The sequence below is a fragment of the Thunnus albacares genome, chromosome 1 (genome assembly GCF_914725855.1).
Source record: "Thunnus albacares chromosome 1, fThuAlb1.1, whole genome shotgun sequence".
Taxonomy (NCBI): Eukaryota; Metazoa; Chordata; class Actinopteri; order Scombriformes; family Scombridae; genus Thunnus; species Thunnus albacares.
The window spans coordinates 35138457-35156569 of NC_058106.1; the positions used below are offsets into that span (position 1 = coordinate 35138457).

Here is an 18113-nt window from a genome sequence, read left to right on the forward strand (position 1 = left end):
TGATGGAATAAATAAAAAAGTAATCTGCCAAAAAGGAAAAGATCTCTGTGTGCCCAACTGAGATGTTGTATCTCACCTTTACATTTAAAAACAGGATGTTATATTGATATTTATTACTTGGAAGATGTTGAAATTATGAATTTTGTAAAGGTAGCTTTCATATTGTTTTGATTGAACATGAATGTCAATTGCTGGAAGTTGTTGTTCAGATGTTGTATTATTGTGTGTCATGTGGGACATAAAAATAAAAATTCATTCATTCAGTTTACAGTTCACTCTTAAGGCTTTTATGGCAAACCAACAATGTGTTAGTCTGTCTCTACTTTCTGACATGAAATCCCTAAAATATAAATCTCTAAAAACATGTCACAGATATATTTTAAAAAAGGTTCAGTAATTCCTAAAACAGCTGGTCACTGTGGTTTTTAGGAAACGTTACCCAAACAGGAGGAAACGGTACATTTGTCGGGGACTATTTTCAGCTGTGGATTAATACATATTTGGTGCTCTAGTGAGTATTTCTGGCAGCAGGGCGGTGTGTGTGTGTGTGTGATTGAGTCAAAATAAACCACAGTGTGTGTGTTCATGGTGATGAAGGAACATGTCACCAACTGCAACTGTGTGGCTCACTGATGTATTTTTAATAGTTTTTTGTAATAATAATGTGTCACCAGCTGTATCCTTTAAGAAGAGATCATTTTAAGAAAAATCCAAACCTAAAAACCTAAACCAGAGCTCTCATCATGGTCCCACATTGTCTGGAGATGCTTCCAGAAGAAAAATTCCTGGAGCATTTGTTTCAGGCTCAGCTGCTGCCGCCGTCGACCCTTGTGTCTGAAATTCAATTCTGAGGACAACTGCTGCTGGTCCCTCACACACACACACACACACACACACACACACTGAACCAACATCTATAAAGAGACCCCTAAGCGTTTCCGTTCATCTTTCTTCTCCTCTACTGGCCGCAGGCAGGAGTCAGCTGCAGTCAGGATGGCAGAGTAAGTTATTGATCACACTGAGGGATGACTCTCTGAATCCACAAAACTCACAGACAAACTCTAATTTTTCTTCTTCTTTTTTCTATAAAGAAAAAAGATGTCAACGTGCCGGAGGAATCATCTCAAGGTACAGTAAGATGATGATGATGCCTCGAGTTTTTAAAGTTTCAAATTTGTGTTTGGTATGTTGCTCTCCTGTTATCAGTCTGAAATGAAATATCATCATCACCATCATAAATGAAATATGGTATTTTATTAAGAAAAATATGATATGATAATAATGAGAAACCCACATTTTTTCCTGTACATACAAACCATTTATTTAAAGATTTACCATTTATTAAAGAAAAAGACTGTCGACATTAATTCACTGCTCCTTTTTTTCATAAAACTGACATTTCTAGTGCAACAAATAAATAGATCATGAAATATACAGTATTACTTTTTGCCCTATTAGCAGCCTCTGTGATGATGTTGATCAGTTGTTCATTGGTTGTCCGAAAATTTGGTTCATATAAAGGCATTTCTCAAATTTATATATACAGCACTGTGTAAAAGTGTTAGGCACTAAAAGTGGAGTGAGGAGGCTTTTAAAAATAATGCCATCAATAGTTTTTATTTGTCAATTAACTACAAAGTTGAGTAAGCAGAAGAAACCTAAAGTAAATCAATATTTGCTGTGAGCAGCTCGGTTCACCTGTACGCAGTGTTTCAGGTACTCGGCAGGTCGGTTGTTCCTGCATTTCGGAGAAGTTGCCACAGTTCTTCTTCTGTGGATTTCGGCGTCTCAGCTGCTTCTGTCTCTTCACGTTAATCCCAGACTGACTCCATGATGTTGAGATCAGGACTCTGTGGGGGCCGAACCATCTGTCGCCTTGTTCTTCCTGTAGCTGAAGATAGGTCTTTATGACTCCGGCTGGATGTTTGGGGTCGTTGTCATGCTGCAGAAATATATTTGGGACCAATCAGACGCCTCCCTGATGGTGCTGCATCATGGATGAGAAACTAAACATCTAAAGTGCCTAAAACTTTTGCACATTATTGTATATGTTCACCGTCCTCAGAGGATTATTCCCCCTTAAGTCAGAAATGTGTTTTTCTTCTTGTTCCTTCAGTTGGATGTTTGAGCTTCGCTGTGCAGAATGATGTATGCGTAAAGATTATTTCACATTAATCTGCTGAAAGTGGAAAGTTTCTCTGTGTTCGGCGTTAACCTATGAGCATGTTTGCTCCTCTTCCTCCTCAGAGCTTGCTGCTGCAGATCGGTGAGGCGATGCTGAAGGAAGAGGCAGAGGAGAAGGAGAAGGAGAAGATGATGTACATAGAGGAGAAATGCCCCGACCTCTCCATCCCGGGCTGCATGCAGGAGCTCCAGGTAAACCTCGACCACTTGGACGACAGAAAAACACTCACAGATGTTCACTAAACCCTTCACACAAACATGACTGATGTAGTTGTTGGCATGATGAGTGTTGTGACTGTAGAGCTGATGTACAGTTTTAGTTCAAGTCAGCTGGGTATGTGCTCTACTTATTCTATTCTATTATACAGTATTTTGTCTCAAGGCCATCCGTTTTAATCATTTGATTCTGACAAATAAAGTTTTATTGTCAGGTTTTAATAGCTGAAGACTAAAGGAAGAGCATTGTGTTGTTGGCAGATGCGGCGCGTTCGACTACTGTTTCGGGCTTTCTGCCATCAAAAGGTGTTTTATAGCCTGTGATTGTAAAATGTGAAGTTGCTCATTTAATTTTATATTTCCAAGTATATGTGGCTGAGGATATTTAATATGAAGTCATTCTCCTCAATTAATATTGAGCCACGTCATCCAAAAAAGCACTCCACCGTAAAGTTTTACCTGTGAGGAAGCTTTGTCAGAGACTACCAAATGAAATCAAGCAAACTTACCTTAACACAGCAGCTGTTGTATTGATATGTCAGATAAATAGTTACATTTTGTCTTTAAAAAGTCACTTAAGCATTTTATTGTGAAGTCCTTGTTAACTTGAATAATTAGGAATTAGGACTGTAACACAAACTAGGAAATGCCCTGTGAATTGGGGCATCCTGGAAGAGATCACTCCCATCAGAATACAAATATGTCATCATAGGACAAAGCTGATCACTCAGAATAACTTTGTATTGATTAGCAGTGACCCTAAGGGGACAAGTGGACCCAACTCATGCCAGCAAAATGCCCCCCACAGCATAACAGCAATCACACAATAATAAAGATTTGGATAACAATAGTGTGAATCCTGTCGAGGAATATTGTGTTGTATGTAAAAAGCTTTATTGTCTTATGCTATATTCAAACAAACACAGAGAGCAGAAGATATATGTCCATAACACAAAATGTTCAGAGGGTGAATCCTCTGCTTAGTACGTTGGACATGTTTGTGAAAAAAGTTTCCATCAGCAATATGAAGACTCATCTACTGTCTCTGTTTCCTGTCTGTCACCCCATCAGGAGCTGTGCCGAAAACTTCATAAGGAGATCGATCTGGTGGACGAGGAACGATACGACATGGAGATCAAAGTGAACAAGTCCAACAAGGAGGTACGTCTTCTAAAGTTTGACTTCCTGTCACCTGTTTGTTCATTTAAATACATATAAACTGTAAACCCAGTAAATTATTCTTCACAGTCAGTTTATTCTGTCTGTTTGTTTGACTCTCACTGATTGTGACAACGTTTTACACCATGTTTTATTCAAACTAGAACTCATTTGAATTAGAGCTCCAAATGGTCTTTTTCTTAAATTGTGCATTGTGTTTCTGGACAATGAACAATATAAAACATTAAAGCTAAAAGGTTTTACAAGGCGACACAACCCGCCTCATTTAAGCCGATCATAGGTGTTTAGACATACACACTTTCCTACTACAGATGGTCTGAGTAACTGTCTTCTCCGACAGATCGACGACCTGAAGTTGATGGTTCAGGATCTGAACGGGAAGTTTAAGAAGCCGGCCCTGAAGAAGGTGCGGATGTCGGCTGACGCCATGCTGGCCGCCCTGCTGGGATCCAAACACAAAGTGTCCATGGACCTGAGAGCCAACCTGAAGCAGGTCAAGAAGGAGGTGAAAGAGGAGGTGGGTGATTCAGATTTTTTACATTAGACACTGAAGGACAGTTTCAGCATGATTACATTTGATGTTTGACGTTTTCTGTGTTTTTATCTCTGAAATCAAAGTTTAAGATAAAACAATAAGCCATAATCGTCATTATCGCCACCTCATATGTGCTTTAAATCTACCTGGCTCTTGTTTTTGCTCATGTTTCTCTCAGGAGAAGCAGACCGGCGACTGGAGGAAGAACATTGAAGACAAAGCCGGGATGGACGGCAGGAAGAAGATGTTCGAGACAGAGGCCTGAACTCCAGTGTGTTGATCTGCATTATTCATTTCTGTGTATTACTGTGCGTCTGTGTGTCCACATTGTTGACAAATTGTATAAATAATAAAAAGGAATAAATCATGCAGTGTTTTTGTGTTTCATGGCAATAATTCAACAGAATTTAATTTAATTCATGACTGAAATAATATGTTCTACACAGGTAAATCAAGATACATTTCAGGACTACAAGTGGTAACAAGGAAACAAGAGAAATCAGATACTTTAAAGTAGAAAAATGAAATGAAATAAAACAAGATTTAAAGAAGGAAAAACAAACAAAACAGATCAAATACATCAGAACAATAAAAATCTAATTTATAAAGAGTTTTGAGAAGTTATTTACATATATGATGAATATTATTATTAGTATCATTATCATTATGTAATAATAGTAGTATTTAGGGAACACTTGAAAACTGACATAAAGGTGAGTTTGCAGATTTAAGCTGGCAAATAAAACTCAATTTTATTCATTTCTGGCTGTTAATGATAATAGTATTATTTTAATTGAATTTAATGTTGTGTTTTTTTAGTTAAGTTAACGGCAAACTTTTGTTAATTGAGTATGTTTCTTTTTTATTGCCTTGTGTGAAAATCACATACGTGCACATGACATTAAACAAACAAACAAACAAACAAACAAACAAACAAACAAACAAACAAACAAACAAACAAAATGTTTACACATTCCTGCAGTTAAAGCAAAATGTAGAGTTATACATTTAGTTATATATTCTGAATAGTCAAATGACAGAAATGTTAAGAAAAATAAGATCACAATGAGGAATGTAGGCTCTGGATGTGGGAAACAGCAGTTTGGAGTTGAGGGAAGATGTCTTGGGCTTGTTGTGCAAAGTGTTTGCTTAACATGTGGGTAGTAAAATTGTGCAACCCATCATTTTATTCTTAATAGCACAGCTGGATCACGAGTAGGAAACTGTCCTGAGGCCCTGAAAACTCCAGTCTTATCTCCAAAACATTCATTTGTTTGTCCTTTTTCATTACCAAAATGTATTTATTTATTTATTCATTTTCTGTTTAATCATTAGTATCAATGTCCTTTTTGTAATTACATTATAGTTTTGTTAAATGCTGTTACACATATTCAATAGTGGTGACTGTTTGTCATTTCTTCCCCTTTTCAATAAAGTTTTAGGGTAATTTTTTTTTTCTTCGGTCACGTGAGGACGTATGACGACATGAGCTAACCTGTGATACTCTGCTGAAAGCACTTAAAGGAAACCACAGCAGCAGCAGTAACAAAAGCAGGTTAACTAGTAAAATAATAGAAGTAACCTGTTTATCACCTTTTTAAAGAACAAGACAAGGCGCTGTGTGTGGCGCTGCTGGCCGCTGATTTTACCCAGAAACAGCCAAAATGACGGCGGCGGTGTTTTTCGGCTGCACCTTCATCGCCTTCGGCCCGGCCATCGCTCTGTTCCTGTTTACCATCGCCCGGGAGCCGCTGAGGGTCATTTTCCTCATAGCAGGGTGAGAGTTAACGTACCTTCATCACAGCAGAGTGACAGGAAACTTATCTTTGTCAAAATGGGGCGATAACAACACTTCCGCTGTGTTTAAATGGGTAAACGGCAGTGTTTACCAGAGCTAGCCTGCGAGCTAACAGACCGCTTCAGTAGCGAGCTATGCTCTACTTCCATTATCGGACACTGTGTTAGTATACTTCATTTCCTTCTTATTGTAAACCCGCACAATCACCCAGTCAAAGGTGTTCAGACCTTTATATAAAGACACACACATATATACATTAACCATTCGACAACTTTAGAGTCCAAATATTTTGTGATCATAGCTTCCGACTGAAGACATTCTTCCTGATGTTCTTCCGATCCTTTTATCAGCTGGTATCGTACACTGATCTCCTATTTAGTTATGATAATGTTATTTTAGAGACAAGGAACAATAATGAAAAGGGCCAAACAAGCACTATCGTGGATAATGGAACTCCGAGAATGTCCGATAATGGAACTGTCTATGACAAAGGGTTTGAATGGGTGGCACCGATTGTCCGTCACTTACAAACAGGCTGAACTTAACTCCACACTTAAGTAGCCTCAGCTGCTTTGACATTATAAAGACAAATAAACGATCGTTTAATAAACAGTACAGAATCAGTACGTTAGCTCATTGTTTTTTCTGACAGTGTACACAAGCAGAAGAAATTAAAGCTGCACACACAAATTGCACAAGTGGTGTTGAACTTGAAGTTCAAACGGCTGTCCAAAATTGAAGACAAACAGTCATTTGACAATAATATAAAAGATGGGTTTGCAATTTTTCAAGTCTGTCTTAATACAGTCAGGAGCACAAATGAACATGTAATGTAAAAGCTAATATGAAGCTTCAGCGTCCAAATGAGTCAAATCAGGTAGATATCTTTCAACGTTACAGTCTTTTTAGTGCCAAAGTTCCTCTTATTGTTACTATACTTCCACTGCAGCTCAACAGGGAAACACTGTCCTTTAATGCTTTCCAATCTGTCAGGGGTCAGTAGTGGCCTAAAGTGGGTTTGTTGGAGGTTGCAGGTTCAATGACCAATTCTTAACTTTAAAGCTCTCTGCGTACATAAAGAGTTTAAAATGTTGAGTTTGGTGACACTGTGTCGAAGAAGTGTTGATTCAACTCAACTCAGAAGGTGTTTAACCTCCTATACAGCGTGAATGAGGGGGTTGAAGGTAAATATTAGAAACACCTGAGATTTAAAAGCTCATTCTTGACCTTTATAAAAAGCAGTTGACAACACAGCCTCAAATCAAGGTCCGTTTAGTAGCTGCTCTGAAACTTTCTATCATTATCTTGATTGGCAAATGTGATTGAAAGTTCCAGAACAGCTACTAAATGGACCTTGAAGTGAGATTGTTTTGTTCAGTTTTGTTTTTGTTTTTTTTTCTTATTATTATTTGGTAGTGAATGGAGCAACCTGCCATTCAATGTCAAGGGTGACGAAATTAACATTCATGTCCGGCTGTCTTGTGCTCAGTGAGTCGTAAAGGACACTTCTGCCTGGTTTTGTTCCTAAAATAGACAGCCTGTTGAAAAGTGAATGCCCTGTGTGAATTACTTACCTTAGAGCACTTATTTAAACTGTGTAAGACAGTATGTCTATGTAAATATACATAGAATCAGGCTGACATCATGCAAAATAATACATTCAGGAACTCTCTTTTTTTCATATAAGTAATCATGTATGTTATGTGTGTTTTTTTTTTTCCCTGTCAGAGCGTTTTTCTGGCTGGTGTCTCTGCTGCTGTCGTCTCTCGTCTGGTTCATCTCGGTTCAGATCAGTAACAAAGAGAGCGCATCGCAGCAGAAAGGTCTGCTCATCTTCGGCGTGGTGCTGTCCGTCCTGCTGCAGGAAACCTTCCGCTTTGCTTACTACAAGCTGCTGAAGTAAGTCGCGGCTTTCACAGCTGTTTGATGGTTTCACACACCGTCGTTCTCAATTATTCAGATTATATTCACTCTGAGCCTTTTACCATCATGATGATTGTTATCAGGTTTCCATCACATCCTTTATGACAGAAATTTATTTTCAGAAAATATTAATTTAATCTTTAATATCTTGTTTCTGACAGGTGAGTTTTTACTGCTTGTATTTAGAGCTACAACATTTAGTTGTTTAAGCGATTAGTTGATCACCAGAAAATTATTACATAATTATTTTGATAATCAAAAAATCATTTTTAAAGAAAAATGCCAAAATTATACTGGTTGCAGCTTCTCAAATGTGGGGACTTTAAGCTTTTTTTGTGTCGTACATGATAGTAAACTGAATATATTTGGATTTTAGACTGTTGATGAGACAAAACAAGACATTTGAAGACGTCGTCTCGGGCTCTAAGAAATTATATCGGGCACTTTTCACAGTTCTGACGTTTTATAGACAAAACGATTAATCCAGATAATAACTGTCAGATTAATTGATAATGTAAATAATAATAAATAGTTGCAGCCCTACTGGTGTCGACATGTCTGTGAAATAATGACCATCACAAATCTGACTGAAACATGAACAAGCTGTATTTATTAAAGGACTGGATGGTAGAAGCTACTAGATCAGCTGAGATCAAACATTGTTGTGTCCAAATTCCTGTTTAGTAATTATATACATTATATTCTACATACTAATCTTTATAGTTATACAACAAATCAACATACCTTTAATATTTTACTAACAAGAAATTATATCATACATGTGTGAAAAATGTCTTCTAAAGATTATTGTCTTGATGAATCTGTTATTGTTTTGTCTATAAAATATCAGAAAATAGTGAAAAGCCTGAGGTGACATCCTCAAATATCTTGTATTTCTTATCAGCGGTCCAAAAAATCCAAAAAGACATTGTGTCCAAATTTTTGACTGGATCTCTGTATCACACATAAAAACTTCAAATCCCCACATCCAAGAAACAGAAAATATTTGTGATTTTTGCTTAAAAATTACTTATTAAAATAATTATCAAAATAATTGAAGATTAATTTTATGTCAGTCGACTAATAGTTGCATCCAGCTCCATTTCCTTTGTGCATTGCATTGTGGGACAATAGTGTCCATCGACAGCAAAGTCAAAAGACTTTTTTCAGGAGCCTTAATTGTGTCATTTTTCCAGTGTGGACACACGACACTTAGACCAGCTAATCAGCAGCTACTGGAGGCCTCTACAGTTTTAATATGTCTGAATGTCTGAACTGCTGCCTAAAAAAACAACTTATTGACTTTCAACACGCAGAGACTTGAAACTTATTTGAGTCATGAAATCCATGACGGTGTAGAGAAAAACCTGTCTGATGCCAAAACTCTGAATTTTATAACTAAAGCAAGTTTCAAGTTTGTACAGGAGACCAGTGGAGGAGCAGAAGGATGCAACAAGTGTTTAAAGCTGTAAAATGCTACAACTTTTCTACAGCAGTAGAGAGTGTGGCTTTGTGAAAAAACATGTAAAATGTCAGCCATGTTTGTTTAAAGGTCAGTCAGCTGACTGCAGTGTCGAGACAAGGCGTCGATTGTGTGACAGTAAAAAAGACACAAAGTGAAGAAAACAGAAGAAATTCCAAACAGTTCACTTTGTTGTTATGGAGTTATTTTTCCTCAGTCAAAAATCTGATGGACACAAAGAGACAAACAAACAATTAGATTAACTTATATTCAACTTTATTGTAATTGCACACAGTAAATACCAGAAGCCAAAAGTACATATAGAGATATATACATATAAACTAATACACATAATTGATTATAGACCAGAGGTTCTGTATGATAGAAATAATGGATCTAATTGTGATGTATAGAAAATAAACAAAACAATATACAAACATGTAAAACAACTGATATGAACAGTACGAACAGAACTTAATAAATAGTATTTACACTACAGTAATATATAAGTAAATTTTGCACACACATTCTGTACTCACTAATCATCATCATCATCACAACTTGAGGAGTAGTTTCAGTGTTTTTATCTTCTTTGGTGTCACACTTTGTCCCACTTTTCCCGCCTTTCATCTTTTTCTTTAAAGGCTCATTGTTGCAGCTCGTGTCGTCTTCCGCTCGCTGACATACATGTTTCCTATTGACGCTCTCGTTTTACGGCGTCACAGTGACACTAAAAGCCGACATCATGATGTGTGTGTTTATGTGTGTGTGTGTTTGTTTTCCTGCAGGAAAGCCAATGAAGGCCTCCTCACTCTCAGTCAGGAGGAGACCATGCCCATCTCCATACGGCAGCTGGCCTACGGTACAGTTCGTCTTCATATCTGTTGCTTTAGAAAAAGTTTTAATCCAGATTTTCAGCTGCTGAACAAGATGATTATATTTTTGTTGAAACCACGACCATGGTTCACCTGTCGTCTCATCACCTTTGATATTTAGATTAAAGTGTTTAAAAAAAAAAATCAGTTTTTGAGGGGGAACTCCAGTGATTTTGCACATCTAATTCAGTTTATTTGTCATGGTCGCAGTAATCAGCCTGTGAAAGTATTTGTATGATGTCTTTTGTGGTTCTTTGTCACAGCTGAGAACATAAAACTGAAGATGTCATCGGGGTTATTTTGGTTTGCGGTTGGTGACTTAAATGGAAAGCCTGAGATATAAACTGGGGGACTGGACTTGTGGGTATTTACCAGGCAGAGAGGATCTAATGAAATGTGCGATCAAGATGCATCATGGGAAGCGTAGGATGAAGGTTGTTTGGAGTTTAACTAGAGATTAAAAGTCAGGATATCTCTGTCTCTGCTGCAGTTTATCTTTAAGCCTCCACGCTGAGGCCGGAGGATTTATGTTATCAGGTTGTCCGTCCGTCCCGTTATCATGAATGTGACATCTCAGAAACGCCTGGAGGGAATTTCACTACTGAAACAAACGTCCACTTGGACTCAAAGATGAAGTGATTAGAATTTGGTGGTCAAAATCACTGTGATCTCACAAAACACGTTTTTTTCGCCATAACTCAAGAATTCATACGCTAATTATGACAAAGTTTCACACAAATGTCTAAGAGGATGAAATGATGAAGTGATGACCTTTTATATCAAAAAAGGTCAAAGGTCAACTTCACTGTGACATCATAATATTCTGCAAAAACACTTTTCTGCTCATTATTCATAACACCATAACTCAGGAACAGAAGGAGAGATTGTGACCATATTTCATATTTGATCAGATACTGAATCAGTGACACTAATCTCGGTTCTCGGTTCTAATCTCGGCTACTTTGCAGCAGCGTCCGTATCTGAAGCAGCGTCTACTGTCAGGCTACTGTCAGCTTTATTGACCAAAAATGTGAACACATACAAGGGAAAAACACTTAATACCTTTTTTTATTAAATTCCTTTAAAGTCTTCACTACAAATATTATGAGTGTGGACAGACATGGACGTAAACTGCATGTTGACTGGTTGGCAGGCAGACAACCATTTGTAGTCTTTTTTTTAAATCTGTCTCACTCACATCCCCCAATGTTATAGAAGAGCAATACTACCTCACTGGAGTAAATATACACATGTAACATACACAAACATGTTGATATAATTTGGTTATTAAAGAATTTTACAGTTGAAAAATCAACTTGTTCTCCGGTGGACAGTTACCTCCAACACATCTTTAGCATTTCTGTACTATAATTTCTTGTTCCTTATCGTGTGGTTTAAACACCATAACTGATATTGTGATAAGCTAATGTCAGCTGATAACGCAGCTAGAGCAACAATCTTTCTTTGTCTTCTGTGACAGTAAACTGGGTATTTTGGGGGTTTTGAACTGTTGTTGAGACAAAACAAGACATTTGAAGATGTCGCCTCAAACGATCACAGACATTTTTCACTATTTTCTGACATTTTACAGCCAAAACTAGTGATTGAAAAATTGATTGGCAGATGAATCAGTAATGAAATTAAACAGCAGCTGGACTCCAGTGTTAAATGTTCCTCTGTTTTTTTTTATTCCGTCTCAGTGTCCGGCCTCGGCTTCGGCTTCATGAGCGGAGCGTTCTCCGTGGTGAACATCCTGGCTGACTCTGTGGGGCCGGGGACCATCGGGATCCACGGAGACTCACAGCACTACTTCCTGTCCTCAGGTACCAGTTCCCACAGAAACTTAAAGCCCCTGGAAAGGCAAATCCATGATTGGCTATTAATCATGTAATTTGGGATCTAATGTATATATAGTAAACACCTAAAAAGTATGAGAACAGCCTTTGACATAGTCTATGTAATTCCTTAGAAAGTTTCTCTCCCTTCACTTGTTACTGGGTTGCATTTAGGCGGGGCTAAGCTAATTTAGCTAATTTATTACATAATAAATACCTGCCCAATCATACACTTAGCTTTGTAGTCTGGAAGGTATAGTTCAATAAAAACAGATATGTGTCATCTACTCTATTCTGCTAGTTAGCCAATTACTCAAGATAACTAGTAGACCACTGGGGTAATTGATAATAAGCTCAAAAGTTTTGAATAGTAAAGCTAATGCTAACCGTTTCATGTAAGTGAATGGAGAATGCTAAAATGATTAGCATCATACTCCGGGAGGTATAGTTAAATAAAAACACAGATTTGGTTGGTCTAAACTGTTTTGCTAGTTAGTCGATTAGTCACGCTTTCTAACCAAGTAGAGTCCATTTGATAGATTTGGTATTTTATTCCATATCAGCAAAACGTTTTAGTGAATTAATAGAAAATAAAACGGTACTTGAGCTTAAAGTGAGCTCAATCAAACGTGATCTGAAATGGTTTGAGCAGCCGAATGAGCTGTTTTTGAGCTCAGTTTTCTAATAGTTATGAATGTTTATTTTCATTCAGATTTTTGTGGATGCATAATGAGACACTCAACTTTGATGTCATATATGTATTTTTATGATTTCAAGCCACGTTTCAAGAGGCTTTAACGTTTTTTGGACAAAGCCGAGTCCATCAGCTATTAGCTACTCTATGTACTTTGCCATTTTCATGGGAGTTGTCAAAAGGCATTCTGGGAAATATGTTAGATGAGTCCTGCATGTAGCGCTACACTTTTTTTATTTTTAACACTTTTGTTTTTTCAGCCTTCATGACCATGGCCATCATCCTCCTCCACATGTTCTGGGGCGTCGTCTTCTTCGACGCCTGCGAGAAGCAGCGCTGGTGGGCGGTAGCTGCTGTCGTCATCAGCCACCTCATCGTTTCTTGTCTGGTGAGTAATGAGGGGGGGGGGGGGGGGGGTTAGGGTTAGGGTTAGAAGAAACAAAAGCAAAAGGCCGTGCTGGTGTGGTTGTGAGGCTTGTTTGGTGTTGATTTCTGTTTCCCGTCTTCTCGTGCAGACCTTCCAGAACCCGGAGTACGTCGCCAGCCTGGTTCCCACCTACGTCATCTTGTTCCTGATGGGCGTCTGGGCGTTTTACTCCGCCGGCGGCTCGCTCAGGAACCTTAAACTCTGCCTCACCTGCAAAGACAAGGACTTCCTGCTCGCCAACCACCGGCCCAGATAACGCAGCACGCCAGGCAGCGTGCAGGACTCTCTATCCAAAGATCACCGAGTTCACACACACACACACACACACACACACACACACACTAAACACAGTTAAGGAGTGTTAACCCTCTGTTAATCTGCTTTTTCACTTTACACCCACTGGGGTATTTCATCATCTAATGTCCACAAGAAAAAAAAAAAAAAAAACAGTTAAAAGCAGTGAGTGTTTCCCGGAGGAGAGACACAAAGATGGAGATTATTTTTTTTTATCTCTGACAGTGATTCATGTCTAGTTCAGAAGCTCATTTTGTTTGTATGGATTTAATTCAGATCTGATGAAAGTGTTTTATTCAAAAAATCCAAAATGTTTGGCTAATAACAAGGTGAACAAACTGGCAAAAGATATTTCAATTCAGTCTTTAATTATTAAACAGATTCCAATGTTTTCAACTCTTATCAAAGCTCATCAAAGCTTTCTTCTTTCAAATGTGTCACATCTTTCAAAGGGTGGATTTATCATTCATGAACAAAACTCTTTGTGTATATATTTATGCATTTTTAATTCCCTGAAATGTAGATAGTCACAGGTTTTCACCTTTTTTTTTTTTTCAAAGTTGTGATGCATCATCTTTAGTCTTTGACTTTAAATGAACACAGCAGCTGAGAGGAGACACGACTGGTATTTATTATTATTATTTTAATCCCAGTTAATTTGAGATCTTCAGGACATGGTATAGATTATGTCATCATGACTTGTTGTGGTGAATTATTTTGATTCTAAACTGGACTATTTATCTGCTAATTTGAAGGCTAAAATGCTCAAAATTTCCATTTCAACAAATGAAATTTGCACAGTCATGGACATCACTATGTTTTTTTAAAATACTGTTCCAGCAGATTATCTGAATGTCAGCGCAATGATCACAAGTTTTGTCTCATTCTGAGAGGCAAGACGTTCAAACTGGCAGTGAAGATAAAGTGGAAACAAGCAGAAGAGGAAATAAAAAATTGGAATTGCTCAAGAATTCAGATTTTACCTTTTGAAAGGCTCCGACACCTGCAGCTTCTGTCATTTACCTGACAGAAAATTAGCTTTTTTATGATGATTGGGAAAAGATAAATGTTTAATATCTCCAGGTAAGAAGATAATAAAGTCTTTATCTAAAGGTACCCAGAGTCAAATAAAAGCTCTCGGCTTCTTTTCAGATTAGCAGACGGTTTTTTGTACTTTGTTTTTCCTCACCATTATAAATAATATACACCATCATAAACTCATAAATAAGAACATAAGCTGATGAAGGTGATCTTTGAATGTTCGATTTCTTTGTTGCCTTTTTTTTTTTTTATGTTTTAGCTGTTTGTGAGCGAGCGCAGGAGTTGATGTGACATGTTAGTCATTCCAAACAACGAATGTTTTTTCTTTTGCACCTGATTTTTGTTGTGTTTGTGTGTCGTCGTCCTACTTGTACAGTTTGTGTCGGTTACAATCTGCCGTGTTTTTTTAAATGAGGATCGGCCAAGTTTTAGCGACTAGTTGTGTGTTCAGCATGTCTTCGGGCTGACGATTAACTCCAGACGGAATTGAAGTGTTAACACACATAAAAATTGATATATGACTGAAGAGAAGTGGCACATATATGTATATGTGGCGTGTGTGCAGGCTAGTTGTTGATCATTTTTCCCACAATACATCAGTGAATGATTGATGTGGATCTTGTATCTTTGGTTAACTTTACCAGATGCACTCCAAATATTTACATCTTAATTTAAAGAACAAATAGATCTCTGAGTTTGCTGATCTTGTTGTCATATTAAACAAAACCTAGTAAAAACCCACCTAATTCTGTTTAGTTTGGACTTAAACCTTCACTTTCCATACCCTCATTTCCCATCATGCTCGGGGGCTCGTCCATGCTGATCACACAACCTGCGTCTTTAAACTCCACACAGTTTGTCCACTTTGATTTTTAGGCTGTTAAAGGATCATTCCAGTCATCTTTGGTTGTTCAATTCTTAAATAAATCTGATTTTTTTTTTGGTGTTTTGGTTTCTCCTCATGTTTTACTTAGACATGAATGCCTGAGAATAAACAGGAAGTATGTAAGAAATGCATGTACTGTAAATATCAAACTGACTGTTGTAACTGGATTTTTATGATAATTGATCAGTTACTTAAATTGATTTAACTGCAGAGTGAATTTTGTGGGTTTTTTTTAAAAATCAAGATTGAATAAAGAAAAAGTTAAAATAATTGGAATGATCCTTTAAATCAAACCTTTAACAGTGAGAGAGAGAACATGTTTGTTGTCTTCTTATGTTTATATCTTTTTATGTTTAATGTCTTTTAATCTAAACATCACAATCTGTTGATTTCATGTTGCTGCACACAAACCTGTTGAGAGGAAAAAGTTGTGGTCATGAACTATTAAAAATTAAGTGAAACAACAGTTTGGATCTACACACAAGCCTACTTTATGATTTATAACTTTATGTCAACAAAGACTCCATGAAACTCTTATTTAACTCAGCAGACATTCTGGAAATATGTAAAATACTGATTAAATAGAGACTTCATCATGAAATACAGTTTTCTAGAAACTGAATCGAGAAAGGCGAGTTCATATATTTGAGCTTCTTTCTTAAATGAATTTTTCTGTTTGTATTCCTGAATCATTAAATAATCATTTTTTGAATGTTGGTTGTTATCAATTCTGTGTTTAAAGAGAAATTAATGTTCAGCCAGATGCAACTAAATGTTAATTAGCTTGTATCTTATCAATAGTTCATTAGTACATTTAAACAATCATTTCATCCGAATTTAACACTGTAGATGCAGAGTGAGGGTCTCTGGCACAACTTCACCTACTTCCAAGGTGCACGGAGAAGGGAAATAAGTCTAGAAAGATGAGAACTCCTGCAACACTTGTAGTATGAGGGACAACTTTATTAGTTGACCGACGCGTTTCGGCTTGTGGCCTTCATCAGGGTCATCATAAAACATAAAACACCATTTAAATAAAGTAAGTTGGGTATGAAAAAAGGTGAAAAAAAAATATAAAAGACAATCAATCATATACAAATAGACACATATCAGCCAATGGGACACCTACATCTACTTTGTAGAATATTTATCTCGACATCTACTTTGTTTATGTCCCATTGGCTGATATGTGTCTATTTGTATATGATTTCACCTTTTTTCATACCCAACTTACTTTATTTAAATGGTGTTTGTAATGTGTTTTATGATGACCCTGTCGAAGGCCACAAGCCGAAACGCGTCGGTCAACTAATAAAGTTGTTCCTCATACTACAAGTGTTGCAGGAGTTCTCATCTTTCTATCCAAATTTAACACTGTCAGATTTTTATCAGCTTTATTTACCTTTGTTACATCCTTGTGTAGATTATTTGTTTCAATTTCATGATTTTTGACTTATTTTTCTTTTGGAAAATGATGTAATATTTGGGATTGGGAAAGCTCACTCTGGTTCTACTGAAACCTTCTTTTCTTCTGAGTTTTTAAGTCGAACCACTTGTGTTATTGTCATTAAACAACCCAGCAGTCCAACATAAAACCACTGATCTGAATAATTAATGCAGCCCTTAACAACAACGTTTCTATCAATCGTTGTTCTGCAGCTGAACAGCTTCATATTATTTTAACATAAACTTTTAAATGCATTTTTGCTCAAAACGAAGCTTGTGCATTTTGTCCTCCATCATTTACATTGAAGAAGAAAACCTGTTTCAATGCTCATTCGGACACCTGACTGTTGTTTTAAGGCAGACTTGAAAAATTGTGAACTCGTCCTTTAAGTCCTGCTGCAACATCTCATTTGATGCAGAAACACATAAACTACAACAGAAAAAAAAAATGTTCTCTTCATGTCATTTGGGACCTTTAATGAACAGTCTGCAGGGCACAAAGCAGGCGCCAGGTTTCCAGTGCTGTGTATGTATGTGTGTGTGTGTGTGTGTGTGTGTGTGTGTGTGTGTGTGTGTGTGTGTGATGGGACAAAACCTTGCATACTTCAGAGAGATGCTTGCTTTCACATCCGTGTAGACCAGGAGCTGGAGAAGAAGGTGATTAAGACACTGACAAGAAATAAGAAATTATTTTAACTTCTTTTTTTTTTTTTTTTAACTTTGCTTCCTAAACCTTCCCTCCAGTCTGCCCCCCTCCCCCCCCCCCCCCCCCCTCCTCTCCTGGTCCTGTTTCCATTTATGAAAGCAGACACCTCCCGGCTGGGCGACACAAAGCCTGTCGGGGTCTCTGAGGGCTCCAGTCAGTCAAAGGCCTTTTTTTTTTTTTTTTTTTTTTTTTACCGGGACAGCAGACAGACAGACAGGCAGGAAGTGTTTCCTCTGCCGAAAACCAGACTTTCACATGCCGGTGACACCGGGGTCACCGCCGCGATATTAAAGGGGGTTTTCTCCTGAGATTTGTGTTTCCTGTCAGGTATTAGGAGGCTGTATGCTCGGGTTCAGATCAGGTCGTCACGGTCTGAACACGAGTTCACCTGATGAGAGATAAAAGAGAAACAGATTAAGGGTTTCCCTTTGAAACGCTATTATGGAAAAGGTTGCTCCCTTGAATATCTAAAATGATAAGAGAACAGGAATAAAAGCCAAAAAATCCACTAAAGGCCCCCAGAAGCTAAATTGTTCATTACATCAAAAATGCAAATGTTGCAATGTTGCAGCACATAAACTGGGAACAAAAAGATGATTCAAATCAAAGTGA

The 18113-nt window shown here is 37.5% G+C and overlaps 2 protein-coding genes across 2 annotated transcripts; both read left to right on the forward strand.

Annotated features, from left to right (window-relative positions):
- The first annotated feature begins 970 nt into the window (after positions 1–970).
- On the forward strand, positions 971–4483 carry LOC122988743 (troponin I, fast skeletal muscle-like). The gene is made up of 6 exons (XM_044361322.1): positions 971–1001; positions 1092–1128; positions 2248–2376; positions 3472–3561; positions 3920–4096; positions 4293–4483. Exons 1-6 carry the CDS (start codon positions 994–996, stop codon positions 4377–4379), a joined length of 528 nt encoding a protein of 175 aa, XP_044217257.1. The 5' UTR covers positions 971–993; the 3' UTR covers positions 4380–4483.
- Positions 4484–5570: 1087 nt separating this feature from the next.
- aph1b (APH1B gamma secretase subunit) lies at positions 5571–16056 on the forward strand. The gene is made up of 6 exons (XM_044356250.1): positions 5571–5891; positions 7641–7811; positions 10086–10159; positions 11873–11995; positions 12962–13089; positions 13217–16056. Exons 1-6 carry the CDS (start codon positions 5779–5781, stop codon positions 13382–13384), a joined length of 777 nt encoding a protein of 258 aa, XP_044212185.1. The 5' UTR covers positions 5571–5778; the 3' UTR covers positions 13385–16056.
- Positions 16057–18113: the final 2057 nt, after the last annotated feature.

What these genes read in the sequence shown, in the direction of transcription:
- LOC122988743 (XM_044361322.1), top strand. An exon ending in GCTGCATGCAGGAGCTCCAG is followed by an intron (nt 2,377 to 3,471) that starts GTAAACCTCGAC and finishes TCACCCCATCAG; the next exon opens with GAGCTGTGCCGAAAACTTCA. An exon ending in AGAAGGAGGTGAAAGAGGAG is followed by an intron (nt 4,097 to 4,292) that starts GTGGGTGATTCA and finishes TGTTTCTCTCAG; the next exon opens with GAGAAGCAGACCGGCGACTG.
- aph1b (XM_044356250.1), top strand. Translation starts at nt 5,779, where the DNA reads ATGACGGCGGCGGTGTTTTTCGGCTGCACCTTCATCGCCTTCGGCCCG. An exon ending in GTCATTTTCCTCATAGCAGG is followed by an intron (nt 5,892 to 7,640) that starts GTGAGAGTTAAC and finishes TTTCCCTGTCAG; the next exon opens with AGCGTTTTTCTGGCTGGTGT. An exon ending in CATACGGCAGCTGGCCTACG is followed by an intron (nt 10,160 to 11,872) that starts GTACAGTTCGTC and finishes ATTCCGTCTCAG; the next exon opens with TGTCCGGCCTCGGCTTCGGC.